Below are 14520 nucleotides of genomic sequence, written 5' to 3' on the forward strand. Positions count from 1 at the left end.
CACCTCTCCCACACCTTCAGTCCGGATTTTGCCCATTTCAAGAGAGACTAATGCGCCGAGGTCTTCCCGCTGAAGCGCATCTTTTAATGAACTGGACGTGACCGTCATAATAAATAGACGCTTGCCTTCGCCGCGAGCGCCTCTCTAATTTGTCTTAATATCTCTCCACGACGTGGTGCAGGAATGTCTAGTAGGTATAAAAGCGTAAATTGACAGCCCATCATGCGCTCAAGCGAAGTAAAAGACAGGTACTTCGAAAGTAAGTATACGCTTCGCGTGTTCGCGCAATGGCGTCATGAAGCTCGGCAGGGCTGCCAGATTTGACCCTAGCAAGCACTTCTCCAGTTGTAGGGCACACAGAGTTCATAATATCTCCAGAGCCTCGCCATTGACCGTCGTAGACACCGGATATCTCGCCTGTAGTGGGGATGCCGAGCGACGACAAGATATTTGAAGCTCTTGTCGACAAAAGGCGTGTCAGACGCCTTGTAAGCATCGGATTTCGCTTTAACAACATCTTGTTCTATCCCCCAGGCCGCTTATACGCTAAAGACACGTAGAGATGGTGGAGAAAGGGAACAAAGATATGAGCAGCAACAAGCATGAGTCTGTAACGTTAAAGAGGAGCTATGATCCGCTCTATCAGGTGGAAATAACATCACGTGTTCATGGCGCGTCGCATGGTCCGCCCCGCCGCGTCCAAGTACTCAAATTCAAGATTGATACGAAGTTCGGGCAGTAGTTTGCGGGAGGCAGGAGCAGCTAGAGCAGCTGCAACAGCAAGTGATTGGGAAGATAAGCGATAACTATAGATTCGCTCGGCTTGCTCGTAATTAATTTGTAACAAAGTTAATTGGAAGGCGCCCCACTCCGAGTGGGATCAGGACTACGCGAAAGCAACAATGCAGTGCATTGTTAGGCTCAGCGAATTTGCGTTGTATTGCAGTGTATTTTGGATGTTATAAGGTCTGTTGGAGATGCAGCAGATAGTCTCTAGTACCTGAGAAAGAGCTATCATTAGAGGCCCCAGTATCAGCTCCAAGAGCTGGAAAATATGCGCACATAGTCAATATACAAGGACCTTCCTCACCAAGCACATAGTTAAAGTATAGAACCAAGAACTGCACCTTCATTTGCAAATCCAAATCCATCATGGGATCCCTTGGATTGTTGAGCACCTGAGTAAGAGGATCTCCAACAAAATGGAGAGACTGTCCGAGCTCGCCAGTTAATCCATCTGAAGCATTGCAGTAATAGAAACATGATGTGGGTGATATTGGAAAAGATACAGGTTAGTAGAACATTCCGGTACAAACGGCGCATCGAGAAATGATCGTGTTAGGGCGAGTTCAGCAGGATGAAATCTAGTTTAACCGCTAAGGACAACGAAAGGAGAAAGAACGACTTGGGTGGTGAGTCACCTGGTGAGTGGGTCCGGCATATAGACTGTTATAACTTCCTATCTGTGTTATTCACAGTACACCACCATCATAGATTGCACCAAATTATGGGAGAGTTGGGACCTATTCTGGAGGATTACCATATACGTAGTAAGGTTGGGCGTTGATGAGAGAAAGAGCAGAGTTGAGAGCTAGAATGAACTGTGATGAGATACACGTACAGCAAGGGAGAAGGTCGGTTGCACAGTTCCAGCACAGGCATAATTAAATGGCCTTCCGTCGAATGCAGGACCTGTGCAGATCGTCGCCTATACCCCTGGTATGTCGTCCCCGAGAAATATATTGATAGATCCTACAAGCTAGATATATGTAGCACTGATATATTGAGTTGCGTCGTTTCTGGTCGAACTTTTATGTGAAAAATGATTTTATAACTCATCAAAAAACGAGGGCTCAATCTCGACGGTATTTTTGCCCTTTTTCTTTTTGGCCATCACAGGTTCATTCTGCTGTTGTTTCCGTTTCCGTTTTGCAGGCAGAGGTGCTTCGGGTTCTGACTCTGAACTGTCTGCAGAGTTATCACCTTCGTCTTCGTCCACCTCACCCGACGCGGGCGCCAATACATCCGGCTGTTTCTGTGTTCCCTCTGCATTGTCTTCCTCACTGCCGCTGTCACTACCTTCATCGCTGTCATCCTCTGAAACTTCGACTCCCAAGGCTCCCTGATTAGTTTCGTCGCCCTCATTATCGCGGAAAAATCCAACAAGGTCTGTCATCCTCAACACCTCTTCATGGCCAACGCTTCCCACCCACCACCTAGAATGATGTGCTTCTGTGCCTTCGTTTTCCCCTTCAACATTGTTGGACTTTATTCGCGTCTCACCGTGCGAAGAACTTTCCTCAGACTCAATCGTCAGCTGTCCCAGACCTCCACCTACTGAAATGCGTTCAATGGGCCATTCGCCGTGATCGGCTACGACACCGAGCAGTTTTGTGGGTAAAATTTGGACAGCTCGTACCATCCCATCGGATGAGCCTGTCAGGATGGTGCTGGTGGTATCAACCCCGGGGATATCTGGGGGGAGAGCACACAATGCATCGACCGACATTGGATGCCTGATGTCAGATGTAAGTCTTGATTCGTGCAACACTCTCGTCTGAGAGGTGACTCACCCTGGTATTCTGTCGACACAGTCGCCCCAACCACTGCTGCGATTAAAGATAGACAATATTCCAAGCTGAGTTCCCACTACGAATTTTGATCCTCTGTGAATTCGAAGTCAGTCAGTGCTGTGACAGAAATGAAATCTCAGTTGAAGATAGCTCGTGAACAGTCGTTGTAAAATCCGCTAGGCTACATTAGTAGTAACAAATTCGCCTTAAAGCCCACAGAGGACCATTTTTTCATGGTCTGACGATATCACTCCCCCCAAATTTTGTGATTAAAAATAGACAACAGGGAACACGCACCCTCTTATCGAGACTATCGACAAAAGCTCATCCTCCTGATCTTCTGATTGGGCAATAGGTTCTGGCTTCTTAGACCTGATATCCATGACAGACAAGGTACCATCTCCACTGAAAGTCCGGCAAGGACATTGAGTACTTAAAACAAGCACACATCTGGTAAAACGCCGACCTTGTTGCGACTAGCTGCTTCTTGTCATGTATCCATAGGAAGTCGGTGATATAGTCAAAATGTTGTGTGTATGTTCGGACAGAGTCCCTCTGTCGTGGATCCCAGAGCTGAAGTGAGACAGGCGTATGAGTTGGATGAAATTTTCAACCATTCAACCGGGAGCATCCACCTTTACAGTGCCATCATCATCGCCTGTTGATAAAAGCCATGGCATGAGATGCTTGACGCGATTTATAGTTGAACTGAGTTATCCAAGGTGTCAGAACAAGTCTCCAGAGACCCGAGTAAGAGACCTCACTCATGTGCTCCTGGACGGGTGTCGACCGATTGCGTAAGAGTATCGATCGTGCTTCAGACAGAAGACAAAGATCAAAGGATATGTAGGATAAGCTTATGCAATAGCACTCACAATAACGACTTGGCTTTCCCCACTGCATACAAATGCGACCCATCCTGATTTAATGACAACCCTCGACAGGAATGCTTTGTCGGCCGAACTGAAAATGTGGGTTTGTGATTGCCTTGTTCGTCATATGCCCACGCTTTGATATAGCCTGTTAAGAGGCCAGTGTAGACGGTCGAGAATGTAGGATGAAAGACGACATCAAAGATCTGCGCGCCCACTGGAATTTCCGGCATTGAGGAAAAACACAAGTTCTATAGGATGAGTGGTTCGGATATATCCGGATATTTACTGCTGTTTTGTTCCATGGACTGCTGATTATTTTTAGTCGCGGACTGTCTGTACCTGCGATCATCCATCATCACTGCAAGTTTTCTCTATCAGCTCCTGCAGTGTTCCGCCAGGCTACTTATCTTGATGTTCTTTCTCCTCTTGTTTCCACAAACCTTAATCTTTCTGAACAGCCATGTTTTATCTATTCCAGTTCCCCCTGATGATGGCCATCATCTGTCATGTCGTCGGGAAATAATGGATAAAATAATCCTCCTCGCCTTTCAATCCTTCAATACATTTGTAATGTGCATGTAGGAAAAAAGTAAAAGCTGACTTTCGACATATCATTGATTCGTGTTATGCGCTATGTTGGCAGTGGATAGCACGGAAGTGTGTTCACTCATGGAGTTGCAGACTTCAATGTAGCCTAAGCTTCGTCGCTCTATTTTCGACAGCCGCCTCCATGGAGATGTGATCGTACCAAGTGCACACCAACTATTACCTCACGATCCGCGTGGCTCTGTCTGAATCTTAACTGTGCTCTAAAATTATACGGCGCTGAATGCAATCATAGGACGACCCTCTGTACTTCGAAGTTCGCTATCTCTACAGTGACATGCGTTTTGACCATCTCTGCAGAGGCGCGAACTTTTAATCGTGGCGTAACCTTTCCGTTGTCAGCTGTAATCAGTAACCTTTTTAGCTTTTTATAGCTTAAATTGTGTCAACGGGGCTAAATTTTGGTCAACGTTTTTAGGCTATATATTACCTCAGGCTGGTCGTCATAACTATACACAAGCCTGCTCTCCAACGGGTTATTTTTCGGACATGACACAATGAATCAATGACAAGGGAGCGTAGACAACACTTGAGGCCAAAGCTTTATGTTTTGTGCTGTACATACCAATCGAACAATCTTGGATTTTGTGGAACCTCTCGACGGTGATGACCTCGTAGCGAATCCAGATTCATGTGTCGAAGCAATGACCTTGAAAAGATACCTTGGTGCTTTCTATTTTCCATTGACGAAACGGAACAAGTTCAAAGGCGTCGGGGTGGCATATCAAATCCCTTCGGGAGGTTTCGCAGTACGACCATCCGCCGACATTCCCCAGATTTGATGACCACAAAAACATGTCTTCTCTTTGAACATGCAGGGGAATCTCAACCCAACTCTTGGATTCAGGACGATTCAAGTATTAATCCTCCCACGTATTTGCCAGAGGAGACTTCTAGTGGGCGAAGTTGACCCGTTGTATTCATAGACGGGGACTGAATTCCTAACTCAGTATAATTTGTCCGGGATCTATTAGAATTTCAACAACAGTAGGCCGATCCCTTGTTTTTTTGGTAAAAGCGCATTGTAAATCTTCAAAAGCAACTGTGTAATTAAGATTCTTGATATTTCTGTGTGTTGATTATCATTTCTTCTCCTTGATTCTAAGAGAAATATATCAAGACACTGAGCAGGAAAAGCTGCTGACCACACTTTACCTTTCCGTAAATAAAAATCACATTGTACTTCAGTTGTTTCAATACACTCCTTGATACGAGAGGAAACAGAGGTGGTTCTCCGCCGATAATACGAACTCCATACCAACCCCGCCGTCGACATGGCACCTTCAGTGGTAGTCATGAGATTTTGGGATAGAACCATGCAGTCACACTGTTTATATAGTTTTTGGGAATCTGTAGATTATACTCTTAAAACAGTAAGAAAAGTACATGTGGTAGAAATCAAAGTACATGAAAAATTAGATAATGCCACCTCGCTAGCCTTCGGCGTCGAGCTGTATCAGCGTGCGAAGGCGGTAATAATGACGGGTCTTGGAATTTCGAAAGTCACAACCACTTGAATATCGAGCGGGATAAGATGGATCAACGTCTTCATCTTTCTCTACATTTAGGCAGTCGAAAGTAAGATACGCGACCGTCTTGCGGGCGGCAATGACTGTGCTGCGAAGCACATGGCTGCAACGGCCGATGGATAGACTGCGAAGGCATAGCCCGAACTTGCGGCGCTTGTTCAGACATGCGACGAGCACGTCGAGGAAACGAGAGTCGTCAAGATCGAAATGCGAGTTCACAGGTGCCCGCGCCGCAACCATGTACCCGCCACTTGAACAATCGACGTTTTGGAGATACAGATCGGCTAGCCGCGGGACGAGAAGGCGCTGGGCATCACCGTCTCCCTTGAGCCCTTGCCCGTGAGAGCGGGCGTTGAGTAGCAGAGCCCACACCAACCCGGATGGGGCTCGGCCTGTGATGTCCAGCACACGCAGAGACGGCAGCGTGCGCAGGAAGGGTGACCACGTCTTTTGCGTGATGATGTCGACGTCTTGCAGCGCCAGCGTGTGGATGTGGGTGAGTGGGAGCGCGCGCCAGATCGCCGAGAGTGCGGTGATGATTCCATGGTCGTTAGACGCATCACCTTGGTCAGGGGAGATGGTGATATCAATGGCGGCACCACCTCTGCTTAGCTCTGCGCGGAAAGCGCGGATGCGTAGAGACTGCCGGAAATCAGGGTTAGGAAAGGGTACGGCGCTGTCTTTGTACCGTGGACAGTCGCTCTGGCTGCCTGAGATAACGAGCGTTTCTAGCGGCGAGTCGACGTCCTGCTCGCCCCATGAGTGCGAGCTTAGCGCTTCTGTGAGCTTCCATATGTTGCCTTTGATATCCGATAGGGTGTAGATCTTGCAGACCAGATGAGTAGATGCAGGAATGGTGATACATGCAAGGATGTTGGCGATGTCGGGAACAGAGCCAACTAAAGAGATGCTCTCTAATCGGGGCAAGCGAATAGGACGTTCCAAGGCTTTGATGTCATCCATATCCATATTTATGGGGAATGCCCGATCCAAGGTTAGGTATCGCAGCTGCTTGAGCTGTTCAAGCATGAAGAGGAAATAGCGGAGGGTTGGTCTCTCAGAGTGTGGAAGGTCATGGAGGTGGAAATGGGTCAGAGATGTACAGCGAGAGGTCAAAAGATAGAATGGGGCGTGGTGCAATTCGAGATATTTCAAGTTCGTTAACGGAGGCCCTGTCGTAGGAAAAGAAGGAGGACCGAACCCGCTTATGGGTCCATTGTTCTGTGGTATATGAATGTCGATTATAAGAGACTCTAGCGCAGGATTTGGATGCGCCAAAATATCTAGAAGAGGGTATATATTCTCAATGGAGGATTTAAGGTGTATGTCTTGAATTCTGTGCGCTAGCTGCAGGCTACGATGCAATAGGCGAATATTATTCTCCGTAACAGTGGTGATGACGTGGATAGAGGACATCTTTGCGCGACTTAATGTAACTGCATGCCACCGCGGATCTGAAAAGTCGACGTATCTCCAAAAGTCAGGACAATCAAGAAGTATGCGTCGCCATGTCGAGCAAACATATGAAATATTGACCCAGCTCCAATCACTGTTCTCAAAATCTTGAGCGGTGAGCTGGGCGCAGGTTATAAATATGTTCTGCAGGACTTGTTCAGGAAGTGTGCATGCCAGAACAGATTGATTGTGCCGCCTCAGCTCGTTGATATGTTGGTGTGAAGGTGTTAGATATCCATGTCGAAGAAAAGCCGTCTGGGCAATGGAGCGAGGTTAGTGCCGGTTAATTGAAATTCGAGGATCTAAAAACATACTGCAGCAATTTTGATGCGGGACGTGTTAAATGGACGTATTGATAGTACACCAGCACCGTGGGACCCGAATGAAGTGTTGGGATCCGTCAATGATATAGTCTGCACAGGCATGTTGCGTTGATGTAATCACCAGGATATGCGAATGATTTTCGAACTCAAGCAAGGTCGTAAATGAACGAAGAAGAAAGAAAAAGAACGAACGGGGTCGTAGAAGACGGACGAAGATCGAAAGGTGGAAAAGAACATGGACGCGGGCCTTATAAGGCGGTTTGTTATTGTGCGAGGCTACCATGCGCCCGTTTATGCGACGTCTACGAGAAGGGGGAGCATAATAGCAGAGATGAATGCGTGCCCACGATAACAATAGAAGTAGGTGTCGGTGACCAAAAAGAGGTGGCGCAGAGGGCCACGAGACAATAAGAGACACAATTGTCCTTTACACACATCCTCGTATGTAGCTTATAGGATATATCGGTGACATAGGACAGAAATAACAAGAAAAGCCACCACAGGTCAGACGAGCGCCTCTGGACACATGTGTGTGGTCAGAGTCTGAGTTCAAAGTCAGCAATGCAGTGCTGGCAGGAATGTCGTGCCGTTGATCCGTCCATTACATAATTTCCCAAATCGATTGTCCTGATCGAGTCATCGGCAAGATCGTCTACAAAATTCATAAGAGCCAATTGCGATCTTCACTTATACTTCACTTATATCCAAAACCTATCACCACTACGAACAATGACATTAGACATTTTAAGCTTTATCGACAGCAAGGGGGGGAACTCGGAGGAGATCCGCGAGTCGCAGCGGAAACGTGGGCACTCGGTCGAGTTGGTAGATGAGATAATCCAGATGTACGCTGACTGGGTGAAGAGTGCGTATCTTGGTCCTAATTTATCGTGTATGGAAATTGTTGAGCGTGTATTGTGCGATAGTGGATTTCGATACCAATGTATTGAGGAAAAAAGTGAACGAGATTCAGAAACAAATATCGGCAAAGAAGAAGGTACACGCTAAGATTGAAGCCATATCGCCTGCCAATACTAACGAAACGGTTGATTTGGCTTGTTTGACTAGGCAAAGGAACCTGCAGACGACTTAGTCGCTGAAAAGAAAGAGATTGATGCCCAAGTTGAGGCTAAGAAGAAAGAGGCCAAGGAATTCGAGGCGCTGATGCGCCAGAAAGCCAGCACGGTTGGCAACATTGTTGGAAAGGACGCGCCTGTGAGCTTGACTGAGGTGCGATAACGTGTTCTTTTTGTGAATACAATTTATTAATATGGACGGTTCATAGGATGATAATACTATAATTCGTATTTGGGATCCTACAGGCGAGGTCGCCGATCCTGCTGTACGAGAAGGTATCATGCCTCATCATGAAGTCCTTCTCCGCCTCGACGCTATGGACTTGGATCGGGGTATGGTCTGATTCTTTAGAAGATTTCAATATTTCACTAATACAGGCCCGCACGTCATTTAGGCGCTAAAATTGCTGGTCATCGTGGATACTATCTGACTGGTGATGGTGTTGACCTTAACCAGGCCCTCATTTCGTATGGTCTTGACTACCTGAAAACCAAAGGCTTTAAGAAAATCCAGCCTCCCTTTTTCATGGCCAAGGAACAAATGGCAAAGACAGCTCAGCTCGATCAATTTGACGAAGAACTCTACAAGGTATGACAATCATTCTTTAGTTATCTTTGGTAATTAAATTGTGGTGCAGGTCATTGGCTCGGATGACGAGAAGTACCTAATCGCCACATCGGAGCAGCCTATCTCGGCCTTCCACTCGGACGAGTGGTTCGAGAGCCCGGAAACCCAGCTGCCTGTCAAGTACGCTGGATACTCGACGTGCTTCCGCAAAGAGGCTGGATCGGCTGGGCGTGATATGTGGGGCATCTTCCGAGTTCACCAGTTCGAGAAAGTTGAGCAATTCGTGATCACTGACCCGGAAAAGAGCTGGGAGATGTTCAACACGATGATCGAGAACAGTGAGGGATTCTACAAGAGCCTGGGACTGCGCTATCGCGTAGTGGGCATTGTTTCGGGCGCGCTGAATCTGGCGGCGGCGCAGAAGTACGACCTCGAGGCATGGTTCCCATTCCAACGGGCGTACAAGGAGCTGGTGTCGGTTTCGAATTGCACGGATTATCGTAAGTGCCGTTAGGAGTGATCGAGGAAATTTTTTGGTGACTGACACGTCATTTGGGGCAGAGAGCAGAAGACTTGAGATCCGCTGTGGATTGAAAACGAAAGAGCAGACAAGAAAGGTGTATGTGCATATGCTGAACGGAACGCTTTGCGCAACTGAGCGGGCACTCTGCTGTCTGGTCGAGAACTACCAAACACCCGAAGTACGTTATCTCTTGGTTATAAAGGGGCTAATAAACTGATGAGACTGTAGGGCCTTGTGATCCCCGAGGCTCTGCGGCCATACATGCAAGGTCGCGACTTCCTGCCATTCGTGAAGGAACTGCCCAAGGGACTGCAGAAGAAACAGGCGTAGAATAGTCGTAGATAGAAATTACACAGCCACTGGTTCTAAGTATAACGTGCCAACATTTTGTGCGGGTGGCTGTGCTGAGCAACATATCCCATCTCTCTTGTGTGTTGACCACGTATGATATGAACTCGGACCTACCAAGTCACTCACTAGAGAAAAAGGCCAGGTCGCATGCCTCTTGGACCGGTCCCTTCTTAATACCTATCCCAGGCGTCCGTACACGTCGTCTCAGGATATATCTCCCCAATGCTGCGCCTCTAATCCCCGTCAGACTCACCAGAGTTCGTCGGAAACGCGGCCCTCTGCTCATTCTTCTCGTCTGTCTTGCTATTCTATGTACTTTTACATTCACAAAAAAGTCCTTTCAACGGCCGACGTGGACAGAATCACCCTGGATACAGTCAGAACCATACGACCCTCCTACCCTCATTTTCCAGAGACCCCATCTGCAGCGCATATGGAAGTGGGAGGTCGCCAGCGGCCACTATCCTAGTCGTGAACCAAGTATGTGAACTCCTTACTCTGTCTGTTCGTTGTTAGAGGCTGACAGCTCAATCAAATTCTTCCAGTACCAGCAGAAATTCGTCTCAGAGAAGCCCTCACCAATCCTGCTATACCCCGTCGGACTGTCAGCGGCAGGCAGAAACCGTATGTCGCGACCAGTGAAGACGGATATGTTACAGAGGCTATTGGAACAGGCGCGAAACGAGTCTATCTGGATATTCAAAGCCAGCCGCCCAATGTCGCCTACCCTCCACGTCCGGTACCTGGCAGTGTAGCCGATATGGATATAATCATGAAACATTGTGATTTTAGTAAAGGAAAGGTGCGTGTTTTTTGTTCCTGGGCGCGAGTTCATTTGTCCATAAACTATTATATACAGTATGTGCGCGACTGTTTGGAAATGCTACGTATCGGTGGTGGACTGGACAATGGGAACAGGTTCAGACGCGAGACTTTGGATGATTTCAGGTACATTTACATTGAGCAGCCTGATAACACTACGGTTGGATTGTCGGAGGAACGAGACCAAGCTCCCCTTTTCCGCAAATTGGCGCCTCCTCCAAGTCCCGACAGCGATATCAACGAAGGTTTGGTCAGGAAAGAAGGCGTTAATTGGGAGGCCGGCATTGATTTACCCCAACCTGCTGTATACCGCCCTACCAAGTCTCTTCCTTCGCCCTGTGATCCGGAAAACCCGCGCATCTTCCATATGTTCTGGACGGGGCCTTTCACCGACAAACCATATCTGGCGCTCTTGTCCTTCCTCTATTCCCAAAACACGGGCATACACCTCAAGAATTGGCCGGCGGATGCTAAAGTCTGTCGTCCTCAGTTTTGGTTGTGGATCAATCCCGGCCCAGCCGCATCAGTTCCCAATCCCAACGCCGTCCGGCAAATGTATAATCAACTCAAGGCAAACCCCTGGGCATCGCCTTTCCTCCATCCCCGCTTCAAGGATGTTATTCAGTTCAAGATGTGGAACACAACGGAGCAACTTGATTCTATCCCAGAAATCAGAGACGAGTGGAAGATGTTCAAGAGCAATATGTTCAACTCTGGAGGCACCGTTGTCGGGCTTAAGGAAGATGTCGGTGCCTCAAATAGCACCGAGGGTGAAGAGGATGAAGAGAAAAAGGATGATGATCTTGCTAACCGTGCTGGCACGAAATCCGAGGAATCGTATGACAGGTTATCTGTCATTCTCTCGGACATGGCGCGATTTGTCCTGTGTCACCGTTTTGGAGGGATCTATCTTGATGCAGACACCATCCTTCTTCGTGACTGGGAAGAATTGTGGGGCTGGACAGGTGGATTCGCATATCGTTGGTCGAGGCTGAACAGTTATAACACGGCTGTCCTGCGCATGAATAAGGGATCTGCTATGGGGACGTTCTTGTTCCGCTCGGCGTTGAGAGGGGGGTTGCATTTCCATCCAATGGCGGTGTCGAGATATACGATAGATGCGCACTTAGAACCATTGTTGCTGCGCTTACCGGACGCGCTCTTCGACGCGGCATGGCTAAACACTGAAAATTACCAACGGGATCGACCACCTCAGCCATATTTCACAGAGTATGTATTTTATGTTCTTTTGAACTTTCGGGTTTCCATTAAGCGTTTCTTTTCAGGTTTAGTGAATTCTTTGAACCTTCTGCAGAGAAAGGCGCTATGCCTCATGCATTGGGTCTCCGTGGATTCTTCCGAGGATCCTATTCATACCACTTCCACAACTTCTGGTGAGTCGCAAGTCGAAGATTCTTGTCGTCAAAACTCATTGCATTCGTCGTAGGTGGAAACCCTTTGATCCTTCCCGCAACTTCCCAGACCTTGGACCCAGATTCAAGGACGGTGAAGAGGCTGCCCGCGCTGCGCTACGCAAAGAAAAATACAAAGCACTAGTCAAAGAACGTCTCCAGGCTGTAGATACAGCTACTTTGGAGCCATTGCCAAAGGAGACTGACCTTAACGAAGAGGAGCCTGAACCACGGGATCTGAGCTGGTCAACGGTGATCAAACGGACTTTTGAGGCGTATTTACGTGGAGAGGCGCCGAATATGTATGGAGAGTGGATTCAGTGGTAAGGGCTTCACGATAGAGGGATTATGTTGATATTTTATATGATGGATTGGGGGTGCTTAGATGGATGGGATGGGTTGGGACGATGATTGACGATGCTTTGCTAACGCAAAATCTGGGTTACACATATGTTGGATATCATGCCTTGATATTAATTGCTCTTTCTTTCCGGTTATTCACGCCCTTGCTTCTTGTCGCTGCCGCATCTGCTGCCGACAACAGCTGACGGCAACGGCGACTGGCCAGGGCAACGGGACCATGGGGGGAGAGAACTCGAAGTACATACTATATAACATAAAATTTATTGTACATGCCACCACTTACTAGGTTCTACATACTTTGTTGTTGTTGCCTGGGTGGAGATACCCTGTCTGTCTGTCCTTTTACTTTTTTTTTCTTGCTGTAGATTTTTCTTTCATTCTTAATGGGTATAACATGTTTTTGGGGCATTAGGATCCGAATGAGCAAATTTATTAAACAAAACAAACAAGGCCAACGTGTTCCAGCGGATCACGATCTACGTCGCGTCCCCCTCTCTTCATCCCCACACACTGATCCAGGCCATATTCAACAAATGTTCAATCTCATCAGGCGTATTTCTTACGGCGTCATTCCTCGGCCTGATAGGCCTTGGGAGGAAGATCGTGAGTGTTCTTTTTCGTCTTTTTTCATTTTTGATTCCTTGAGGACGCGCCTGGTTTTCGTTTCATTTCGTTCACTTCATTTCCGCCTCTTTTCGGCGCGTATATATTTGCATGGTGTACACAGACTGACTCTTCTTGGTCATATCAGCGACTTCCAATGCACCCCAGACGGGGCGGAAGCGTCGGTTAAGCTCCACAGAGCGGCACTCGCGAGACGACGCGGACCAGGCAAACAAGAAAGCGCGTGGGGAGAGTGCGACACCTTCAGTGGCAGACGCAGAGGGGTCTTTGATTGCTGCGCCCCAGGTCGATACACAAGAAGTGAAGGATGTCACTCAGGGCGTCAAGGAGGTCGATTTGGACGGCAAGGCATCTGCACCGTCAGCAGAGGAGGCGGCTTCTGCGCCTGAGAATGTGCCCCTTCCTGATGCAAAGTCGGGAGAACTCGATGAGCTGGCCTCGGATTCGGGTGATGCGCCTGCTGAGGTGGCTTTGGAGAAGGAGGGTGAAGGCGAGACTGTCAAGGAGACGGCCGATGATGACGATGATGCAGCAGACAGCGTACAGTCTTCGTCAGCGGGCGAAGCTGCACTCCCTGAGGACGAGAAAGTGGCACAGGAAACTAAGCCAGCTGCGGATGCACCTACTAACGAATTAACGACCGAGTCGCCATCTAAACAATATACTGGAGATGCAGACGCGACTGCCACGACGACAAAGGACTAAGCCAGCCACCATACCCCTCGTTTCAACGAAGATTCCCGTTGTTTGGCCAACATGAAATGGTATCGTTTTCGGATGTGTATTTTTCCTTTCCCTCTCTTTTCTTGTCTTTTTATTGTCTTTGTGTTTTTTTCTTGTTTGCTAGTTGACGTCGTACTCTCCTATTTCCATCCCTATTCCCCCAGCGCATACCCTAACCGAGACATTGCATCTACGCTCATTTTCTTTTGGTTGGTCAATCGGAATCTCTTCGTATATAGCTCTATCTATTCCACTCCCTTGGTGTTTTCTGTTTTATCTTCTACTTATATAGTGTACCAACCCTACGCTCGCAAAATCCAAACCATTTCTTGACACATTTCTTGTATATGATCTGCTTGCTGTTTTGCTACTTCCTCTTGCCTTGCTATCTTGCTATCTTTGGCTCCGGTTCTTTGTATCGAACTTTGGCAACCTTGTACTACACTGGGATTTTGCACCTAGCGCGAATTATATGCGAAACCTTCATCGTTAGTCCTCCATAATGTTTATCGTTTCTCTTCTTATTCACCACACTCTTTCTCAGTGACATCTTGATACGACTTACACGGGGCGATAACTGCTGTCGCAGATGACCAGTCCATCATTTCATCAGTTATCTTGCCGTCTGGCTTCCTGCATCCCTTCAGCATCACCTGACTGTGTCCATGAGTTTTTCTCCATATCTGCGTGGAAGCCG

General features: G+C 47.8%; 4 protein-coding genes across 4 annotated transcripts; 2 read left to right on the forward strand and 2 right to left on the reverse strand.

Annotated features, from left to right (window-relative positions):
* Positions 1 to 1828: 1828 nt before the first annotated feature.
* JR316_0013283 (WD repeat-containing protein JIP5) lies at positions 1829 to 2956 on the reverse strand (the record flags this gene model as incomplete). Its single annotated transcript, XM_047898894.1, has 3 exons — positions 1829 to 2516; positions 2574 to 2666; positions 2871 to 2956. 3 exons carry the CDS (start codon positions 2954 to 2956, stop codon positions 1829 to 1831), a joined length of 867 nt encoding a protein of 288 aa, XP_047742442.1.
* Positions 2957 to 5487: 2531 nt separating this feature from the next.
* JR316_0013284 (uncharacterized protein) lies at positions 5488 to 7463 on the reverse strand (the record flags this gene model as incomplete). Its single annotated transcript, XM_047898895.1, has 2 exons — positions 5488 to 7293; positions 7353 to 7463. 2 exons carry the CDS (start codon positions 7461 to 7463, stop codon positions 5488 to 5490), a joined length of 1917 nt encoding a protein of 638 aa, XP_047742443.1.
* Positions 7464 to 8090: 627 nt separating this feature from the next.
* JR316_0013285 (Serine--tRNA ligase, cytoplasmic) lies at positions 8091 to 9858 on the forward strand (the record flags this gene model as incomplete). The annotated part of the gene is made up of 8 exons (XM_047898896.1): positions 8091 to 8226; positions 8288 to 8358; positions 8430 to 8591; positions 8647 to 8770; positions 8833 to 9026; positions 9076 to 9505; positions 9567 to 9706; positions 9757 to 9858. The coding sequence occupies 8 exons, from the start codon at positions 8091 to 8093 to the stop codon at positions 9856 to 9858; spliced, it is 1359 nt and encodes a 452-aa protein (XP_047742444.1).
* A 119-nt stretch (positions 9859 to 9977) lies between these two features.
* JR316_0013286 (uncharacterized protein) lies at positions 9978 to 13805 on the forward strand (the record flags this gene model as incomplete). Its single annotated transcript, XM_047898897.1, has 7 exons — positions 9978 to 10359; positions 10425 to 10681; positions 10739 to 11931; positions 11988 to 12095; positions 12149 to 12436; positions 12889 to 13079; positions 13228 to 13805. 7 exons carry the CDS (start codon positions 9978 to 9980, stop codon positions 13803 to 13805), a joined length of 2997 nt encoding a protein of 998 aa, XP_047742445.1.
* Positions 13806 to 14520: the final 715 nt, after the last annotated feature.

This window comes from Psilocybe cubensis, chromosome 13 (assembly GCF_017499595.1).
Source record: "Psilocybe cubensis strain MGC-MH-2018 chromosome 13, whole genome shotgun sequence".
In the NCBI taxonomy this organism is placed as follows: domain Eukaryota; kingdom Fungi; phylum Basidiomycota; class Agaricomycetes; order Agaricales; family Agrocybaceae; genus Psilocybe; species Psilocybe cubensis.